This window comes from Alexandromys fortis, unplaced genomic scaffold (genome assembly GCF_014885135.2).
Source record: "Alexandromys fortis isolate MF-2015 unplaced genomic scaffold, M_Fortis_MF-2015_v1.1 scaffold_2_1_26212458, whole genome shotgun sequence".
Classification (NCBI taxonomy): domain Eukaryota; kingdom Metazoa; phylum Chordata; class Mammalia; order Rodentia; family Cricetidae; genus Alexandromys; species Alexandromys fortis.
In genome coordinates this window covers 22,822,105-22,843,008 of record NW_026067930.1, presented here as the reverse complement: position 1 = coordinate 22,843,008, position 20,904 = coordinate 22,822,105, and the positions used below count along the sequence as shown (strand labels likewise).

General features: G+C 37.7%; 1 protein-coding gene across 2 annotated transcripts in view; it reads right to left on the bottom strand.

The window, feature by feature from the left end:
* Nucleotides 1-20,904, bottom strand: part of Fbxl4 (F-box and leucine rich repeat protein 4) — a 74,147-nt gene that overhangs the window by 36,548 nt on the left and 16,695 nt on the right. For both annotated transcript variants that reach the window (XM_050144950.1, XM_050144951.1), the window contains exons 4-5: nucleotides 11,278-11,620; nucleotides 5,647-5,891 (exon numbers count right to left, since the gene is read on the bottom strand). In XM_050144950.1, coding sequence (XP_050000907.1) covers nucleotides 5,647-5,891; nucleotides 11,278-11,620 — 588 coding nt within the window. The remainder of the gene's footprint in view (nucleotides 1-5,646; nucleotides 5,892-11,277; nucleotides 11,621-20,904) is intronic.

The window sequence follows — 20,904 nt, the reverse complement described above, 5'->3', positions numbered from 1 at the left end:
AGAGAACTTCAAGCTGACCTGGATGACAGAATTGGACAGCTACAAATCCTTCTTTTTCCTTTTTTTTTTTTTTTTTTTTTTTGAGACAAGGTTTCTCTTTGTGGCACTGGCTGTCCTGTAACTCACTCTGTAAGCCAGGCTGTCCTCGAACTCACAGAGATCCACCTCCCTCTGCCTCCTGAGTGCTAGGATTAATGTTGTGCACCACCACTGCCGGCAGACAACTGCCATTCTTTTTCTCTGTTTTCAGATATGTACTATTTTTTACTCTCAGTAGGTTACCTGATCAACGTGTTCATATTTTCTCTTTCTGACTTTACATCAGTCCCGCAAAGGCAGTAGCAATAGACTCAACATTCATACATGAATCATTTCTTAATGCGCCCACGGAAATTATATTTTAATCAAGTTACACTGTTTTTTTTTTGATTGATCAATAGGTATTCGGCTCAATTATGATGTGGGTCATATGACTTGGAAGGAAAATAACTTATTTCTCATCTAGTATTACTTAATATTAATGGTTTTATTTACTTTCATTTTTTAAATTTTCCCGCTTTTGTTAAAAATATTCTCTTCTCATACAGTATATCCTGGTTACAGTTTCCCCTCCTCTAGTCCTCTAAGTTCCTCCCCAGCTTCCTTCCCATCTGGATCCACTTCCTTTCTGTTTCTCATTAGAAAAGAATAGGCTTCTAAGAGATTACATCAAAAACATAACAAAAATACAATAGAATAAGATAAAACAAAAACTATCACATCAAAGTTGGACAGAGCAAATAAACAAAAGAAAAGGGTCCAAGAAAAAGTACAAGAATCAGAGACCCCCTCTTTCACACACTCAGGAGTCCCATAGAGACACTGAACTAGAAGCCACACACACACTCAGAGGACTTGGTGCAGACCTCTGGGTGCTGAGCGTGTTGCTTCAGTCTCTCTGAGTTCCTACGAGCTCTGCTCATGGTGATTTAGAGGTCTTGCTCTCCTGGTGTCCTCCATCCCCTCTGGCCTTTACACTCTTTCCACCTCCTCTTCCATGGGGTGCCCTGAGCTCTGATGGGTAGGATTTGATGGAGACATCACATCTGTGTGTTCCAAAAACCCTCTGTAGGGTTCTATGATTCTGATAAAACAGTCCTGAATTACATCTGCTGCTATGATAAAGAAGGTCTCTGGAAAGAAAGAAATTAGCTATTCTTACAAGCTGAATTAATTTGTCCATCTAGAGCAGTGGTTTTCAACCTTCTTAATGCTCCTTTAATACAGTTCCTTGTGTTATGGTTACCTCCAACTATAAAATTATTCTGTTGCTACTTCATAAGTGTAATTTTGCTACAGTTATGAACTGTAATGTAAATATCTCATATGTGACTCCCAAAGGGGGCGCAACCCATAGTTTGAGAAACATTGTTCTAGAGGAATACATATAAGGAACACTTTACTAAATAACTTGTACCCTAAAATAATTAACATCACATGAATGAGTATTTTAATATGAGTTTATTCACCACAAAAATAAAAGGCAGTGATGATCAAAATCTGTCTGATGCATAGAGATAAAGAGAGAACTAGCTATAAATGTCCATTGTTTCTGATTTTTAAAATTATGTCTTGTTAGCTGAGCCTACAAGTATTATAATAAAGAATATTTAAGATATTTTTTAATTTCAAATAACTCAGAACATTATTTAATAAATATGTTCCAAAAATAAAGCCATTAACCCCAAAACTTCTTAGTTATTCTGTATGGTACTACCCTTCAATGGTAGCTCTCCTAGTCAAGCTTAATACTGCTGTGATGACCCACCATGATCAAAAGCAAGTTGAGGAGGAAAGGCCCACACTTTCAAATCACAGTCCATCATTGAAGGAAATCAGGACAGGATCCTAGAAGCAGGAGCCGATGCAGAGCTCATAGGGAGTGTTGCTTACTTGATCCTCATGGCTTGCTTAGCCTGCTTTCTTACAGAACCAGGACAACGTACTTGGAGATGGGATCACCAATAATATTGGGCCTTTCCCATCAATTACTAATTTAAAAAGTGCCCTACAGGCTAGCCCTTAGCATGATTTTATGGAGACATTTGTGCCAAATGGATATAAAATTAGCCAGAATATAGAGATAAGAGAGAAAGAAGTTTCAAACGTGCACTTAATAGAAGCCACCAAGCTTCAATGGAGGTAGTGGGCCACTGGCCTTGGTGTGGAGAAGCAGGGGAATGTGGCTCTACAGATCTGACTGCTATTCTTTCTGCTTCCTTGGTATAGAAGCACAGCCAGCCTTCTTTTTCTGCGATCATGCCTCACTCCATATCTTCCTCATCATGATGGTCATAGTCCTCTAGAACTGCAAAACAAAATAACTCCCTTCCCCAAAAGGGTATGTTAGCAAAGTGAAATCTAATAAGACAGTAACTAATAAAGTTCTTGGATCTAAAAAGCATGTTTGCTGATGAAAAGAGTATGAATTACTTAGACCAGATCTTGAGGCCAGGGATAAAATCCTACATAGAGGAAGAGGTATCAGAGAGACTTGGCTCCTACTGAAAAAAACTGGTACTGCTAAAGTGGACCCTAGGCTTTTAAGAAGAATGCTATGATTAAGCTTTAAAGCACAAACAGGCAGAGAGGCAAGTGAATACACAAGACCTCAGAGATGGGGATGCAGAGCAAAGTGGAATTAAATAGAATTGATTTTCTCAAGTAATGACATGCATGGGCAGTACTGGTAAATCTGGGGCTGGAAGTAGGTTTTAATAACTGATTAAAAAATTTCTTTATTCCAATTTAACTGATTTCTCTGTTCTTCTGATGATAAGAGATCCTAAAAAGTTCTTTAAAATCTACCCAGTTCTAACTTTCACAAATAAGGTATTTAGACCACAAATAACAGCAAACTTCTCCCCAAATCCTCATCCAGAACAGCACCGATGGTCTCTGCTGAAAATGTGCTTTTTTTCTTTGAAGTATTATATAAATAAATCTTCACAGTAATGCATATAAATAGAGCACCACTTATTCATAGATGATTCATTAATAATCAAGCTATGCATATTTATTGTTTATTCTGAGAAGGCTGCCTCCAGTCATAATGACTGTCAATTCAGTCAAGTCGAAGAGCCAAAAGCAATCAGCAGACAAAGTTGCAGCATGCCCCTACCCCTACCTTTCTCTCTTTGTATTTAAATAACATTTCTAAATGTGAACAGTGGCTGTGCTCAAAGGAATGCTAGCAAATGTATGGTTGACTGAATGACATACTGCAGTAAGATAGGGTAACTTAAATGGATATACATATTCTGTGACCCTGGAGACAGCCCCACCACAACAAAGCCAGGTGAACTGGAAACCAGAAGCAGAACTGCTGATGAGAAAGCAGACTGAAGCTCTAACGGCAAACAAGACCCTATCCACTGCCTGTCTAAAGAAGTAGCAGTGTTAAGATTTCTCCTCACAAGCAATGCTTCTTCTCTTGCTTATTCACACTACAGTTTCTGGAAACTCGTTTAATATAACTTCTACAGTGCACTGGCTGTTGTCATCATCACACTCACTGTGCCAAGGTCACACCTCAGTTTCTCACCACCACTCTTTTCCTTAACGTCTGCAGTCACCAGCTGCCACCCTCTCGTTTTGTTTTGTTTTTCAAGACAGGGTTTCTCTGTGTAACCCTGACTATCCTGGAACTCACTCTGTAGACCAGACTGGTCTTGAACTCAGAGATCTGCCTGCCTCTGCCTCCCAAATTCTGGGATTAAAGGCGTGCGCTATCACCACCCAGCCCCAGTCATTTGAGAGTATGCAAAGACTATGTTTATATGTTCATCTTCATATCTTTTCTTCATTTGTAGAAGGACTATATTAGATGTCGCAAATATCTGTTTACATGGTCAACCATATCTGCTACCATTCCTTGACACATAGGTGAAGCAAGGCTCTACTGAAAATTGTTTTTATTACACTTATTTATCATGGGTATTAATATGTGTGGGTGCATGCACACCTTGGAGTTTGTGACAGTCAGAGAACAATTGGAGGATTCCATTTTCCCATTTCATCTTGTGGATCCCAGAGATCCAGCTCAAGTTTTCAGCTTAGACAGCAATAGCCCTTATCCACTAAGCCATTTTGTCAGCCCTAAATTCCTAATTTTAAAAATAGAAAATTAATTTCTCCAGTGGAATCATTGAGGCATGCTGTGGGCCTTTCTAATGTAAACCAGTATTTACCGACAGCGCTTGTTCCAGCTCATACTGTTTGTCTCAAGTTTATGAACAGTATATGCTCAAACAGCCATAATCAGCTTCAGTTTTTATCCATCTTATTAGCAGTGAGGAAACTTTGCAGATGAAATGCTTGAGGCAGAGAGAACTAGCATTAGACTAAGATCCTGCTGAAATTCAAAGACCCAATACAGAAACTTGGCCTGCAAAGTCCTTTGCAAGGGCAGTGAAAAGTCTCAGAAGTGGCCTCAGAAGCAAAGTCCATCTAGTTTCTCCTGCCTGTGTGTCTCTTCCCCCTTAGAATGAGTTACAGAGAGCTGCATTCCTTTTGTCCAAGACAGGTTAGAAAAACTTAACTTCATCCTCTCAGCTAAAACCACAAAACCTATTATTCTAACTTTTCTTTACCTTCCTCCATAGAAATGCTCTCTGGCTGTCCCTAGCAGCACAGCCTTGCAATCCAGCTGCTCAGGGGGCTGAAGTAGGAAGATTCCAAGTCAGATATTTACTTGAACTACAAAGCAGTTCAAAGCCACCTGGGTAACTTAGCAAGACCTTGTCTCAAAATAGAAAGTAAAATCACAGTAACAAGAAGAGCTAGGGATGTACAGATGAGTGCAAGAGCAGTTGTTTGGCATGTGTGCGGCCTGAGGCTCAGCCCCAGTAACAGGATAAAAGAGTATTTATGAATTTAAAATAACAGAGAGTATCTGAAAGTTCGTACTCCATGTTTGACTTTATGAAAATGATGGGATCATATGGCAATACAAGAATAACCATCAAGGTTAAGAAAAAAGCACCTGTTTGTATCCTAGGGAAAATTACTATGGCATTACTAAATGAATATGCACTTCCGCAAGCTTTCAAATGTTTAACAGGTGACATTTAATAGTAAGGAAACGAAATGCTTAAATAGAAAGGAGCAGAAACACCTGGGCAGGTCTGCAAGCGCCGTCCTCTATTTAGCATGCAATTTCATTTTCAACATAATTAGCTTAAATGAGCTTCTAAATTTGGGTGATGTATTGCACATGTAATTAAGATTTAATTAAAAATGTTCTGTAATAAATTGTTTTCCATTTCTGACAAATCACATTAGAGAGGTAGATTTTGATTTGGAAATAGTTTTTTAAATGTGTTAATCATCTGTGCTGAAAATATGAGAAAAAAAAAGCAGTTCGGTTGAAAGTCATTTGAGATCTAAACAAGAAGTAAAGGATACAGTTGGCCCTTACGTCATTATGAAGTTTAGCTGAAGAGGATAGTTAACACTCATTCATTTTTATAAATACCAATATTCTAACCATGAACTCTAATTCTTTTTATTCTTAAAATGTACAAATACAGCTTATAAATTGTACTGAGAGCACTTTTACAAAGTCTAGTCTCTTAATAAAAAGTTTCAACAAGGTTTTGTAAGTACCTGCTAAATCCTGTCACAGAGATGAAACCCCTGTTGCCAGTCCAAGACAGGTTAAGCCACTGGACGAGAGCACAGCGAGCCTGTAGGAACTCCAGTGAAGTATCGTCTAGCTTTGCCCAGTATGGCTGCAGATTGAGGTGGATGTACTGCAGAGGGTCGCAGCAATGCTGGTGTAGAAGTCTGCAAGTCTGTGCTAATCTACACAGGTCTGGTAGTGAAAGATGATTCAGAATCAGTTGAATGAGCTATATAAAACAGAAAGCCAAGATCATCAAGAGTGAAGAACGGTATCACTTTTTACAAACACAGAGTGTGGTCTAATAAAGAGCAGTATCACAGTTTCAAGCAATATCTTCGCATAGTAGATAAATCAATATTCACTAAAGTGTTCAAATAGAAACAAACTACACATACATTAGACTTTACTGACTTTAAAAACTGCTCAAATTCTCAACTCAAACTGACAACTCATTTTCATACTGTACAAGGATATAAACATTGGTAATTGTTGAATAATAAAAATTTTCATGGGCAACATTTTCTATATGGCAGATACTGGTTATAATAATAGAAAAGAGCTTCCACTCAGTTCTGGTGGAATCACTAAGTAGGATGCTTTAACAGCACTGACAAAGAGAAGCCCACAGTGTTATTGAAGACCTATGAGGACCTTATTCCAGAGAGCAATATACTCCTGTCAGACAAGTGCCATTTAGAGGTGAGGGTGCAGAGAGTCTGGGGATGAGAATGGGTCACACAGAGCTTCACTTGGATTTGATCCTGAAAGGAATGAGGGCCATGGAAAGGATTCAAACTACAGTGGCACAGGAAGCTTGCGAAAGAAACAGAGCAGCACAGGGTACTCCAGGAGCTGAAGGGGAACAGCCAGGAGCTGATACAGAATTCTAAGAAAGGGAGACAAGCGGGACCTCTTAATTCCAATTATCTTTGAACTAGTCAGAGATTTGTTGTCCAGCTGGGGCTTTCTAAACTAGTTTTCAAAGAACAATGTTTTAAGCAGCCTAAACTGAACCAAGAATCTTAATAAAAACTGCACATTAGCTTAATGATAAAAAAATCTTTAGATGAGAAAGGTTAAGTTTTTTTTAATTTAACATGAAGTATCAACCTGAATTTTCTCCATAAGCAATTATACCCTTTAAAATAAATGACCTTCTTCAACTTATCATGTAAACTCAATATTAATGTTAGATCAGAATTCCACTGCTTTGAGTCAAATATTCTAAAATTCAGATGAACAATATAATCTTTAAAATAAGTTTCAAGATTATAAAACAAGAGCAGTTGCTGATTAACATACTGTATCTAATAAGGCTTGCTATTTATTTTTAGCATTTAAACTAGGCTATAAAAATGACTTCAGGATGTTTGCATGCCTGCATATGTACTTATAAAAATGGAAATAAAAACTATTCGTATAAAAGCTGAAATATTCTATTTGACCAATACTTAGTCCATTTTCTAGACATTATCTAGACTTCTCCTGTGCCCATCTTATATAGCTTTCTAAAATCCAGTTTTACCAAATAAACAAAATCCAAAACCACTAAGTGAGCAAGAACCCTCCTCACCCTCCACGATGATGTGGTAGCTGATCACCTGTCCCTAAGCACAAATCCCATCATTTCAGGTCAGCTCAAATCGCCCCTTCTCCTGCAGTACTTCTTAGCAATTCCCCACCCCCATCCTCAACTTGTTCAATGGTTTGAAGTACCCATGATGCATTCAACAAGAGCCCAGTCTCCTTCAGTGAAAAGTACCACTGAAGAATCCCTATCATATGTCATGCACTGTTGACTCCCATGAGAGGCATCATCCTTTCTGAGAAGTGGATAGATAGGAGGGGGGTGGTGGTAAGGAAGGAGATGGGAGGAGAGAAGGGAAGGAAACTGTGGCTGGCCCGTAAAATAAATTTTAAAAATTAATTTAAAAAGAATCCATATCATAATCAAACATCTTAATAAATTTCCATCATCCAGATAACCCTGTAGACATATATAAGCAAAAATACGCAGTTAAAAACTTAGAAAAGTCAAACGCAGAAGAAATGTGGAAATGAGGTAACCCCTCCCCCCAAACATATACATACATCAGAGAAAAGCACCATTAACACTTTTTTTCCATCTATTCCAGATAAATGAACTGTTCTTGGGTATGCACTAAAAGAATGAGACTATGTCTGTTGTTTAGCATCCTGCTTTTATATTCAATGACATACTCTGTAGGTCTTTACCTGTACACACGGACCCACCTTATTCCATTTCACACACAGGACACAATAACAATAAAACAGTTGTTTATTGATGTATTTCCTGCTGGTTTCTTATTACAAATAATACTGCAATATCGTTGTGTGTATGTATTATGTATGCATGTTCATCCTGGCAAGCTGGCAAATATATCTTGAGAGTAAGTTACACACATTTAAAAGTTGTTCTGAGCGTTCACATCAATCTATATATTCATAGTGCATACACGTATCCATTCACCTATGTACTTGACAATGCTGATATTAAAATGTTGCCATTCTGAAAGGCAGAGAAGCGGGACCATACTGAACTGTCTTTATCCCTCCAGCCCTCTTCCTCATCATCCACCACCTCCTCTTCATAGTCCCTTTTATTTTTGCTATTGCTGCTACTTACAGAAATTTAATACCAAGTGTTTTCTTCTTTCCTCTTGGTCTATTCAAGGACTCAGCTCTTTATCTATCCATCACCTCTCTCATTTCATTAATCTTCAATGAGAACCGAGTCTACTACAATTTTAGTGTGTATCTTAGAATCAAAGTGAGAATCATGATCACTTTTCCAGAATTTTCTTCATTATTTTCATTTTTCTTAGGTGAACTTTTCATATAAAAAATATTTTTATATTTCAATTGGGACTTACTAAGTACAAAACTTTAAGAAAAGCTGACACTGTCTTTGTGGGATCCATGTGTATGTGGATAAACATGCATGATACTTTTGTCTTAGTTTGTCTTTCTACTCAAAGGCATGGTATGACTTAACATTTAATAATCTTTGATGGTCTAGACATTTCTAAAGCTATAGATATTTATTTATTACTGTGCAACTATCAACTTACTTTTATTTCCCAATTCTCCTGAATATTCTAATATGTAATCATCTTGTCTGCAAATGATTTTATAGCTTACTTTACAAAAATTACACCTTTTATATGACTCATGTCTACAGTATTAACTAGAACTTTCACAATGGTATTAAGTAATGTTTTTAGATCCAATTTAATTCTGATACCCAATATAACATCCTGAGAAAATATCAAAATATAAAAAGAATGAAAAGTCACCAAAACCATGACACTAACATTTGAAGAAACTCTTTTGGAATTTGATTAAATAAAATGACAGATTTTAGACTAAATAGCCACAGCTCTTAATCATTGCTAATGTAGTATCTAATGTCTATCAAGCTGTGTCCATAGGGACATCTTAGCATCGAGTTCCTTTAGGTGATCACAATGAACAGAGGATGTGGTGTGTTCAAAGGGATCCCAAACACAGCTGATCTCCCTGCTCTTGCACCTCTGTCTACTCCATGAGACTGCTTAGCCTGTTTTGCAGAACTGATGTTTTCTGTGAAACCCTTTTCCTTACACCTAATCACTGCCCCTTCAAGAATACAGGTTCTGTCTCCTGGCTTCTTCTAGAGAGTGTGTTGCATCATGTATTTGAAACTCTATCCAGGCTCTTACTGTTTACTATACAAAGAAGTTAAAATTTCACAATCCACTCCACAGAGACCTTCTGACTCTACTGAAGCTCCCATTGCTTCCTTTCACTGAGAAAGATTATACCTACAAAAAATTTACACACACCCTCTCTCCCATTTATACCTTTGTTTTGTTGTTTTGTTTTTTTTTCTAGACAGGGTTTCTCTGTGTAGTCCTGACTGCCTAGAATTCACTCTGTAGACTAGGCTGGCTTCAAACTCATAGAGTTTGCCTCCCAGAATTGAATATGCTTAATTATGGAATAAAGCACACATATAAAATTGCCTGAATATTATGGGCAATTTCTGGAATATTACCTATTATTCTATAGCTTTTTCTCCCATTCAAAAAGTTATACAAAAGTGTAAAGCATAACATTATAATCATGCATCTCCTCTAGACTTTTAGCAAATTATTTACTAATTCTAAAGTATCCATGACCCCATCTCAACCAATTTTGCTAAGCATTGGAGAAACACAGCACCCTGAAGATCACTGGCTGGATGGAGACTCTGCAAAGCTCTTGGCAAACTCTGAGGATGCTCTTTGGCGCAGTGGAACAGGATGTTCTGCAATGCAAGAGTGGCCCTACTGTTCTTCTCATCTCTGAATAATCACTTCTCTCTGTCTCCATCATTCCTTTCAATGCTACAAGCTAGGTATTTTATCAAGTTTGGATAAAAGTAAAAATTATTTAAAATATATTAAATCTAAATTCCTATTTTAGCAGCTTTTGGAAGTAGGTAAGAATGGAAAACAACTCACTTTCTAGAGGTGGATGTTGCCAAACAGATCTCAAGGAGCAGCATTATCACCATCTACGCCCCTCTCTCCCAAATCAATCTTCCCATGTAGCCTCCCTCTCCCAGCTAAGGGATTAATGATCTTGCTTAATCTGTGCTGTTTCTGTCCAGAAAGGCCTGGGTGAAATCTTGGGTCCGTGCCTCCCGACTGACACTGCAGACCCTTAAACTCTATACCTAACAACTTTAGCCACTTTACACAGCAGCCTAACTCTTAACTACTCAACAGATGGAGGTGCTATGACCCCTTGACATTCAAGAGGCTAACTAATCATTCCATGCAAGTTTAGCTACTAGTATCATTATACTGAAAGTAAAATGCCCATCTATTTATAAGAATGGCATCTAGATGGGTTATTTAGATCTAAAATTCTCATTAAAAAAGATCACGTTTTATTGTAAGAACACACAGTTTTCAAAAAAAAGACATAAATGCCAGGTCTACCTGGCTCCAGGGCATTAGAAGCAGCTGGGGAGAGATTTTGGGGTCACATTTCTACAGAATACTCCTGGCATTTGATGTCTAGAGGCAGGGAGGACAAATAACCACAGAAAGTCCCAAAGAGACACACTAAAAACAAGATTTCAAACTAGATATCAAACAGGTATTTCTAATAAAAAGAACACTGGGTCAGTTGAGATCAAAATTTATAGTTTGAATATAGACTAGAGCTGGTAAAGAAGATGATCCTCAGGGAGGCTGTGGCTATTAAGTGGGATAAACATTCACCTGCTGATCTGCAGTCTAACAGGTATAACGTCAAGCACATATTGCTATACTACACCACTAAGAAAAGAAAAGTACAGTTTATTATTGGTGTATGTTCTGGGCTCTAAGTACTGACAGAACAACACACATTTAATAGTTTATCCAGAGTCTCTGATGTCAATTCAAAACAAAGGGAAATTTATTTAAAATAAATTTCTTTAGTTTTATTCCATACTGAAATCTCTAACATATCAGGTTTTATGTGTCTCACCAATGCTGATACCTAGCAAAAATAAGCAGTAATCCCAGCATTAAAACTCTGTAGTGCTATACCCAATATTTCAACTACTTTTGGCTTACCTCATATGGTAGTTTATCAAAATACCCATTATTTGGCCCATCCCCAAGGGCAGCACTACTAAACTTTTTGTTAAGGCCGTCCATTCCACAGCCGTCCTTTTCTTCATAGTCATCTTCTAGATCATTCATGTCAACAAGGGAAGTCTTGAGAGAGAGCAGGGGCTTGTCCTTCGTACCATGGAGCACAACTGCATCTAATTCGGTGTAATAATCCAGAAGAGAACTATTTACTTCCAGTCGTATAAGATTTGTGGGGAAATTTATCTGCTTAATACAAGGTTTAAACTGGCGAGCCTGGGAAGCATTCACCTTCGTAGGTCTCTCTGACCAAAGAATCTCCCACCTGCCAAAGAAAGAAACGCCGCTGCAGTTTAGAATGAGGTCTGCTGGTGCTGCTAGTGTGCATCCCCGACCCAACTCATACAGTGTGAAACCAAGGAAACATAGAGTGAACAGAGTCAAACACAGAGTCACTTAAAAAAAAAATAAAAATACTAAATGTCAGATAGCTCTACTTAAAATATTTTGACAAGCCCTCCAAATTTTGGTTGCATTTTTCCCAAAATTTCACATTGGCTAAAGATGAGACTCAACAGTTAAAGGTATCTGAAGAACCAAATTCAGCATCACAGAATGATAAACACCGAGAGAGAAGGCACACAGAGGGCAAACTGTCCACTGTGCACATCCTCCAAGTCAGGAGCAAAGCTGATCCTTTTACGTAACAAAGGTCTCCTCTCCAGCGTTTCTATTTTTGTTACTAGCCTCTTACAAAACTCAAAATTCCATGTTCCTTTTGTGTACAGGAGTGCATGTGTGTGTGGAGGCCGGAGGATAACCATGAGTATCATTCCTCAATCACCACCCACTTTATTCTGTTTAGTTTTTAATCACCGTCTCCATTTCTGCCCACACTGAGCTCACAAGTGCACACCACCATGCCCGGCAGAGTTCTGGGAATGAAACTGGGGTCCTCAGTACTTTACTGACTGAGCCATCTCCTTAGCCTTCAAGCAATGTTTTCCTGTTCTTGAAATTCAGTCATTAAATCCTTTCCAGATTTCAGGAAACTGTCTCATATGCCCTTAACCTGAATAGCCATTTAATTATTCTTTTAGCCACACCTATATCCCTAATATGTAGCAAGTATCTAACAAATAACAAAAGAATCACACCCTCCCCTGTCCTCACAATAGGATTCCCACTTCTCTGGCAAACTATCCTTATGTTTTTCTCAGCACATTTATAACTAGCTTGAGTCTAAGCTCATTCCAATGGAATGTCCAAGGCACTTCTATTACTACCCCATGTCCAAACAAGTCTTCTTATAAAATTTTTCTCCAAAATCCACGTCTCATGCCCAGTTCTGCACAACACCTGCAGCACCCTCCCCTCTCTCTTTGTCCTCATTCCTAGAAAACTAAGCAGACCCCACCACCTCCTCCTAGCCCATCCCCATTCCTAAACGTCAGCTCCATAAGTCTAAAATTAATTAATTTAATTAAAATAAATTACACCAGACTTTTCAGAGGATACCATGGAAACAAAAGAGCCTGGAGTAGAGGTGCTGCAGATTCTAAGAAACTATAGTTGCCAGCACAGATTACTATATCCACCAAAACTTTAAGTCACCAGAGATGGAGAAAAAAACACATTACATGATAAAACCAAATTTAGTCAGGATCAAAATAATATAAAAGCAGCCATGCTAGAAGAAAAAAAATCTAACCAAAAGAGGTTCACTACATAAAAGAGAGAAAAAGAATAATAAGGGAACAGGAAATAAATAATCCCAGACAAGCAATGTCAAAAAGGGAAACACACACACACATACACCCTACACACACACACACACACACACCATCACTATCACCACCACCACCAACAACAACAATAAATAACAGTAATTGACAATCATTAGTCACTGATATGTCTCAACGTCGAAGGTCTCACCTCCCCAATAAAAAGAAACACACAGACTAACAGAATGCATGTGAAAAAGGTATCCATCCTTTTGCTGCATCCAAGAAACACATCGTAACATCAAGGACAGACATCACCTCAGGGTGAAATGATGGGAAAAGATTACAAATAAACAGACCTAAGAAGAAAGCTGTTGCAGCAATCTTAATTTATGACAAAATAAACTTTAAAACTAATCAGAAGAGATAGGGAAAAATACTACATACTCATCAAAGGAAAAATTCATCAAGAGGACATTTCAATTCTTAATACCTATGCCCCAAACACGAGAACACTCAAATTCATAACAGAAATACTACTATAATTTAAATCACATATTGACCCTTATACACATTGATGGATATTTTTGGTTGCCTATTAAACTACATCTGGAATGAACTATTCCAGAAATGGAGCGCACACCTGTGAGAGATTTTTTGCTTGGTTTGAAGTGGGTGAATTCACTTCTAGTTGGGACTTTTAAGAAAGACCTTTGATCTGGAGGTTGAGGCAGAAAAACACACTTGCCTTTAATTTGGATCTTGAGAGGAGAAAACACACCTTTAATCTGGTTACACTTTCTGCTCAAAGTCTATATTGAGATATGGAATAAAGAAGCATTTGCTCTTTCCCTGATTGCCCTCACCTTGCTAGTAAATCCATTCCTTTACTAGCTTTAGAGTCTACTTCTTTGGATTCTAGAATGCACTGAAGACCAAGCCAGTCTTCTGGACTGAGCAACTTCTAGATTCTTAGACTTTTGTTCATAGTCAGCCAATGCTGGATTAGTTTGGCCACAGCTTGTAAGTCATTCTAATAATTCCTCTCTACACACATACACACACAAAGAAATTCATTCTGTATGTTCTCCTACCCTAGAGAACCCTGACTAACACACACACACACACATACACACACACACACTGATGGTGGAAGGAGACTTCAATACCCTACTCTGTTCAACAGCAGACAGGTCATCCAGACAAAAGCTAAGTAGAGACATGCTGGAGCTAACTGATACTATAAACCAAACTAAGAGAACATTTCACCCAAACACAACAGAATATACCTTCTTTTCAGGACCTCAAGAAACTTTCTCCAAAACTGACCACAAATTCAGGCACAAAATAAGTCTCAATAGATACAAGAAAACTGAAATAATACCCGGTATTTATTACTATGGATTAGAGCTGGGTATCAACAACAGCAGGAAAAAAATTTACAAACTCATGGAAACTAAACAACTCATTACTGAATGAAAAATGGGTCAAGACAAATTAAGAAAGAACTTAAAGACTTTCTAAAATTCAATGAAAACAAATACACAGCATATTCAAACTTATGGGACATAATAAAGGAAGTTCTAAAAGACAAATTCACAGCACTAAATGCCTACATAAAGATTTAGAGAGATCTTGGCCTTTTCTCCTGCAACTTTGGTGGAACTCTGAAACACAGCTTGCTCCAATTCTGAGGGGACTTAAGAGGTGAGTGAATAGCCACGTGGCAGGATACCCCCCTCTCTAGGACCTCCACAGTGGGTCAAAACCCCAGACCCCTTCCCCCAACTCCCTCAGCTTTTCCAGACAGTCAGCAGGGGAGTTCTCTGCAGAAGGCTCCCCTATTACCCAACCCCATCCACCGGACCCTACAAACTACTAGTCCCATCCCACCCCCAAACTCGCCTATCTTCCTGTAACCTCAGTGGAACTCTGAAACATAGCTTGCTACAATTCTAAGGAGACTAAGAGCTTGCTACAATACAGAGAGGACCAAGAGCTTGCTACAACACTAAGGGAGTCTAGAGAGAGGACCAAGAGAGAAAACCAGGAAAGAAGAAAAGAGAGAAGACTTAGAGAGACCTCAGAGGTTTCTTGAGACACAGACATTGACAGTACAGAGCAGACTAAAAAAATTCCCAAACACTCAGACAGCCACTGCAAGGATTGGATCAAAATGCAAAGACACTGCCGGCCTCATTTGAAGAAAAAGATGGGTAAGCACCAATGCAAGAATTCATCCAAAAACCTAAAAAGCAACATGGTATCACCAGAACCCAGTGGTCACCTAACAGGAAGACTTAATTATCCCAACCCAGAAGCAGCAGAAGAAAACAACTTTAAACGTAACTTTATTAAAAAGGAAATGAAAAACTCCTTAAAGAAATGGAGGAAAGACAAATAAAAAAATTGGAAGAAATTAATAAATCCCTCAAAGAAACTTAAGGAAACCAAGAAAAAAAGCATCAAACAGGAGAAGCAAACAGTTCAAGACTTGAAGACTAAAATAAAGGCAATAAAGAAAACACAAACTGAGGGAATGCTGGATATGGAAAATCTGGGAAACAAACAGGAACTATAGAGATAAGTATAACCAACAGAATACAAGAGATAGAAGAAAGAAGCTCAGGTATTGAAGATACTGCAGAGGAAATAGACTCATTGATCAAAGAAAACATTAAATCCAACAAATTCTTACCACAAAACAGCCAGGAAATCTGAGACACCATGAAAAGACCAAACCTAAGACTAAAATGGGTAGAAAAGAAGAACTCCAGCTCAAAGGCACAGAAAATATATTCTACAAAATCATAAAAGAAAACTTTCCCAACCTAAAGAGGGATATCCCTATGAAGGTACACAAAGCTTATAGAACACCAAACAGACTAGATCAAAAAAAGTTCCCTCATCATATAATAATCAAAATGCGAAACCATACAGAATGAAGAAAGAATATTAAGAGCTGCAAAGCAAAGAGGACAAGTAACATATAAAGGTAGACTTATAAGAATTTCACACGACTTCTTAATGGAAACCACAAAAGCCAGAAGGTCCTGGGCTGATGTGCTGCAGACACTAAGAAACTTGGATGCAAGCCAAGACTACTATACCCAGCAAAACTTTCAATCACCATTGATGGAGAAAACAAGATATTCAATGACAAAACCAGACTTAAACAATATGTATCCACAAACCCAGCCTTACAGAAAGTACTAGAAGGAAAACCCCAACACAAGGAACCTAACAAAACACAGATATCTGATAACCCCCCACCAGCATAACCCAAAGAAGGGAAACACACAAATACTACTACCAAAAGATAACCGGAGTTAACAACCACTGGTCATTAATATCTCTTAATATCAATGGACTCAATTCACCTATAAAAAGACCCAAACTAAAAAAAAAAACTCTAATAAAGAACTCCTACAGCTGATAAATACCATCAGTGATGTGGCAGGATACAATACCAACTCAAAAAAATCAGTAGCCCTCTTATATACAAATGATAAAGAAGCTGAGAGGGAAATCAGAGAAACATCACCTTTCACAATATCCACAAATAACATAAAATATTCTGAGGTAACACTAACCAAAGAAGTAAAAGACCTATTTAATAAGAACTTTAATCTTTGAAGAACAACATTGAAGAAGATACCAGAAAATGGAAAGATCTCCCATGCTCTTGGGTGGGTAGAATCAACATAGTAAAAAATGGCAATCCTACCAAAAGCAATTTATAGATTCAATACAATCCCCATCAAAATCACAACAAAATTCTTCACAGACCTTGAAAGAACAATAATCAACTTCATATGGAAATCAAAAAACCCAGAATACCCAAAACAATCCTATACAATAAAGGAACTTCCAGAAGGATCACCATGACTGACATCAATCTCTACTACAGAGCTACAGTAAGAAAAACAACTTAGTACTGGCATAAAAACAAGGAGGTTGACCAATGGAATTGAGTTGAAGACCCAGATATTAAATATCCATACACCTATGGACACCTGATTTTCGACAAAGAAACTAAAATTATACAATGGAAAAAAGAAAGTATCTTCAACAAATGGTGCTGACATAACTGGATGTCAATGTATAGAAGAACAGAAATAGATCCATATCTATCATCATGCACAAAACTCAAGTCCAGATGAATTAAAGACCTCAATATAAATATGACCACACTGAAACTCATAGAAGAGAAAGTGGGAAGTAGTCTTCAATACATGGTACAGGAGACCATTTCCTAAATATAACCTCAGTAGCACAGACAATAAGAGCAACAATAAATAAATGGGACCTCCTGAAACTGAGAAGCTTCTGCAAAGCAAAGGACACAGTCAGTAAGACAAAAAGGCAGTCTACTGAAAGGAAAAAAATCTTCCCCATCACCACATCAGACAGAGGACTGATCTCCAAATTATACAAAGAACTCAAGAAATTAGACATCAAAATTCTAAATAACTCATTTAAAAATGGGGTACAGAACTAAGCAAAGAATTCTCAACAGAAGGATTTCAAATGGCCAAAAGATACTTAAGGACATGTTGAACTTCCTTAGCTATCAGGAAAATGCAAATCAAAACAACTCTGAGATACCATCTTACACCTGTCAGAATGGCTAACACCAATGACAGCTTATGTGGGAGAGGATGTGGAGTAAAGGGAACACTCATCCATTGCTGGCAGGAATGCAAAATTGTACAACCACTTTTGATATCAGTGTGGCGGTTTCTCACTCATAAGTGGTTTTTAAACATAAAGCAAAGAAAACCAGCCTACAAATCACAAGCCCAAAGAACTTAGACAACAATGAGGACACTAAGAGAGACTTACATAGATCTAATCTCATGGGAAGTAGAAAAAGATAAGATCTCCTGAATAAATTGGGAGCATGGGGACCTTGGGGGAGGGGAGAGGCATGGAGGGGAGCAGAGAAAAATGTAGAGTTCAATAAAAATCAATTAAAAATTAATTAATTAATGCCAAAAATCATCCTTCATGATCAAGCAGACTTCATCCCAAAGATGAAGGGATGGTTAAACATATATAAATCAATAAATGTAATCCACCATATAAACAAACTGAAAGACAAAAACTACACGATCATTTCATAAGATATAGAAAATTTTCTTAAAATTAAATTCAAAACCCCTCCATTATTAAATTCCTAGAGAGATTAGGCATACAAGAGATAAGCCTAAATATAATAAAGGCAGTTTACAAGACTACTGCCAACATCAACTTAAATAAGAGAAACTCAAAGTAATTCCACTAAAATCAGGGTCAGGGACAAGTTAGCCCACTCTCTCCATACATAGAGGACTTATCTAAAGCATTAAGACAATTCAAGGAAATCAAGGGTATAAAATTAGAAGAAGAAGAAGAAGAAGAAGAAGAAGAAGAAGAAGAAGAAGAAGAAGAAGAAGAAGAAGAAGAAGAAGAAGAAGAAGAAGAAGAAGAAGAAGAAGAAGAAGAAGAAGAAGAAGAAGAAGAAGAAGAAGAAGAAGAAGAAGAAGAAGAAGAAGAAGAAGTAGTAGTAGTAGTAGTCGTCGTCGTCGTCAAGTTATCTCTATTTGCAGATGTATACAAATTGAAGACCCTAAAAATTTCACCAATGTTTCCATATCCAACAGCTGATAAACATTTTGAGTAAAGTAGCTGGATACAGAGTAAATTAAAAAAAAAACAGTATCCTCCAATATATAAATGATAAATGGACAAAGAAATCAGGGAAACAACACTTTTCACAATAGTCTCAAATAATATAAAATAGCTTGGAGTAACTCTAACCAAGGAAGCAAAGACTTCTACAATAAAAATGCCAAGTCCTTGAAGATAGAATTAAAGATATTAGAAGATGGAAAATTCTAGGCTCATAGATCAGTAATATTAATACAGTAAGAATGGCCATCCTAACAAAAGCAATCTGCAGATTCAATTTAATTTCCACCAAAATTCCAACATAATTATTTGAAAGACAGATTTTGAAAGAACAGTTCTCAACTTCATAAGAAAAAAAAAGTTCAGGATAGCATAAATGATCCTGAATAATAAAAGAACTGTATGAGACATCACCATCCCAATTTCAAGCTGTACTACAAAGTTACAGTGATAAATACTGCATGGTATTGGCACAAAAAGTTACATCAATCATTGGTATGGAATTGAAAACCCAGACATAAATCCAAACACCTATGGACACCTTATGTTTATGAAGAAACACACATTGGGGTGAAAAAAAAAAAGACAGCATCTTCAACAAATGATGCTGGTTAAACTGGATAGCTATATGTAGAAGAATCCAAATAAAATCCCTATTTATCACCCTGCACAAAACTCAACAACCAATGGATCAAAGACCTCAACATAGAGCCAGATAAACTAAACTGGGAAGAAGAGAAAGTGGGGACAGCTTCAAATTCACTGGAACAGGAAAAGACTTTCTCGAGAACACTGTTATCACAAGCAGTAAGATCAACAATTCATAAATGAGACCTCATGACGGAGAAGTCTGCATGGCAAAGGACACGATCATATGGAAAAAGCAGCAGTCAACAGTATAGGTACAGATTTTGCCAACTACACATCTGACAGATGGCTAATATCCAAAATATATAAAGTTCTCAAAAAGCTAGATATAAAAAAAACAGATAAACTAATTTCAAAATGGGGTACAGTTCTAAACAGAGAATTCGCAACAGAAAAATCTCAAATGGCTGAAAAACACTTAAAGAAATGTCCATCTTCCTCTCGGGGAGGCAGCTTTGCTTCTGCCTCTCTCCCCACTTCTCTGCTTCACCCCCTCTGTCTTTCTCCTCTCTCTCTCTCTCTCTCTCTCTCTCTCTCTCTCTCTCTCTCTCTCTCTCTCTCTCTCTCTCTCTCTGTCCCCCCTTCACCCTTCCTCCTCCATAACCCCCTGAATAAATATTCAACCTCACTCTGAAAAAAAAATTCAACATCCTTAGCCATCGGAGAAATACAAATCAAAACTATGCTGAAATTGCATCTTACGCCTGTTATAATAGCTAATATCAATAAAATAAGTGATAGCTCATGCTTGTGAGGATGTGGAGCAAAGGGAAAACTCCTCCATTGCTGGTGGGAGTGTAAACTTGTACAGCCACTATGAAAATCAATGTGGAGGTTCCTCATGAAGATGGAATCTATGTTTCTTGAGCATATACCCAAAGAATGTTTCATTCTACCCACAGAAACATTTGCTCAACTATATTTCACTGATGCTCTATTGATAACAGCCAGAAAATGGAAAACAACCTAGATGCCCTCAACAGGAAAATTGATCAAGAATATATGGTAAATTTGCACAAAGGATTATTACTCGGTTGTTTGAAAAAATGAAATCATGAATTTTGAGACAAATGGATGAAAATGGGGGAAAAATCATCTTGTATGAGTTGTCCCAGACCCAGAAAGACAAAATGGTATGTATTCACTTAAATGTTCTATTGCTGTGAAGAAACACTATGCCCATGGCAACTCTTATGATGGAAAGCATTTAATTAGGGCTTGCTTACAATTCAGAGATTTATCCATTATCAGCATGGTAGGAAGCATGGTAGTACACAGGAAGAAATGGTGCTGGAGAAGGAGCAGAGAGTTTTACATCTAGATTGGCAGGCAGCAGGAAGAGAGAGTGCCACTGGACCTAAAACCCCAACATCCTCCAACAAGGCCATACTCCTAATCCCGCTCAAGTAGTGCCACTCCCTAATGACAAAGCATTCAAATATATGAGCCTTTGGGGGCCTTACCTATTCAAAGTATCACATTTTATTCCCTTGACCCCACTGGCTTATAGCCCTATCACAATGTAAGCATGCATTCAGACCAACTTCAAAAGTTCCTATAGTCT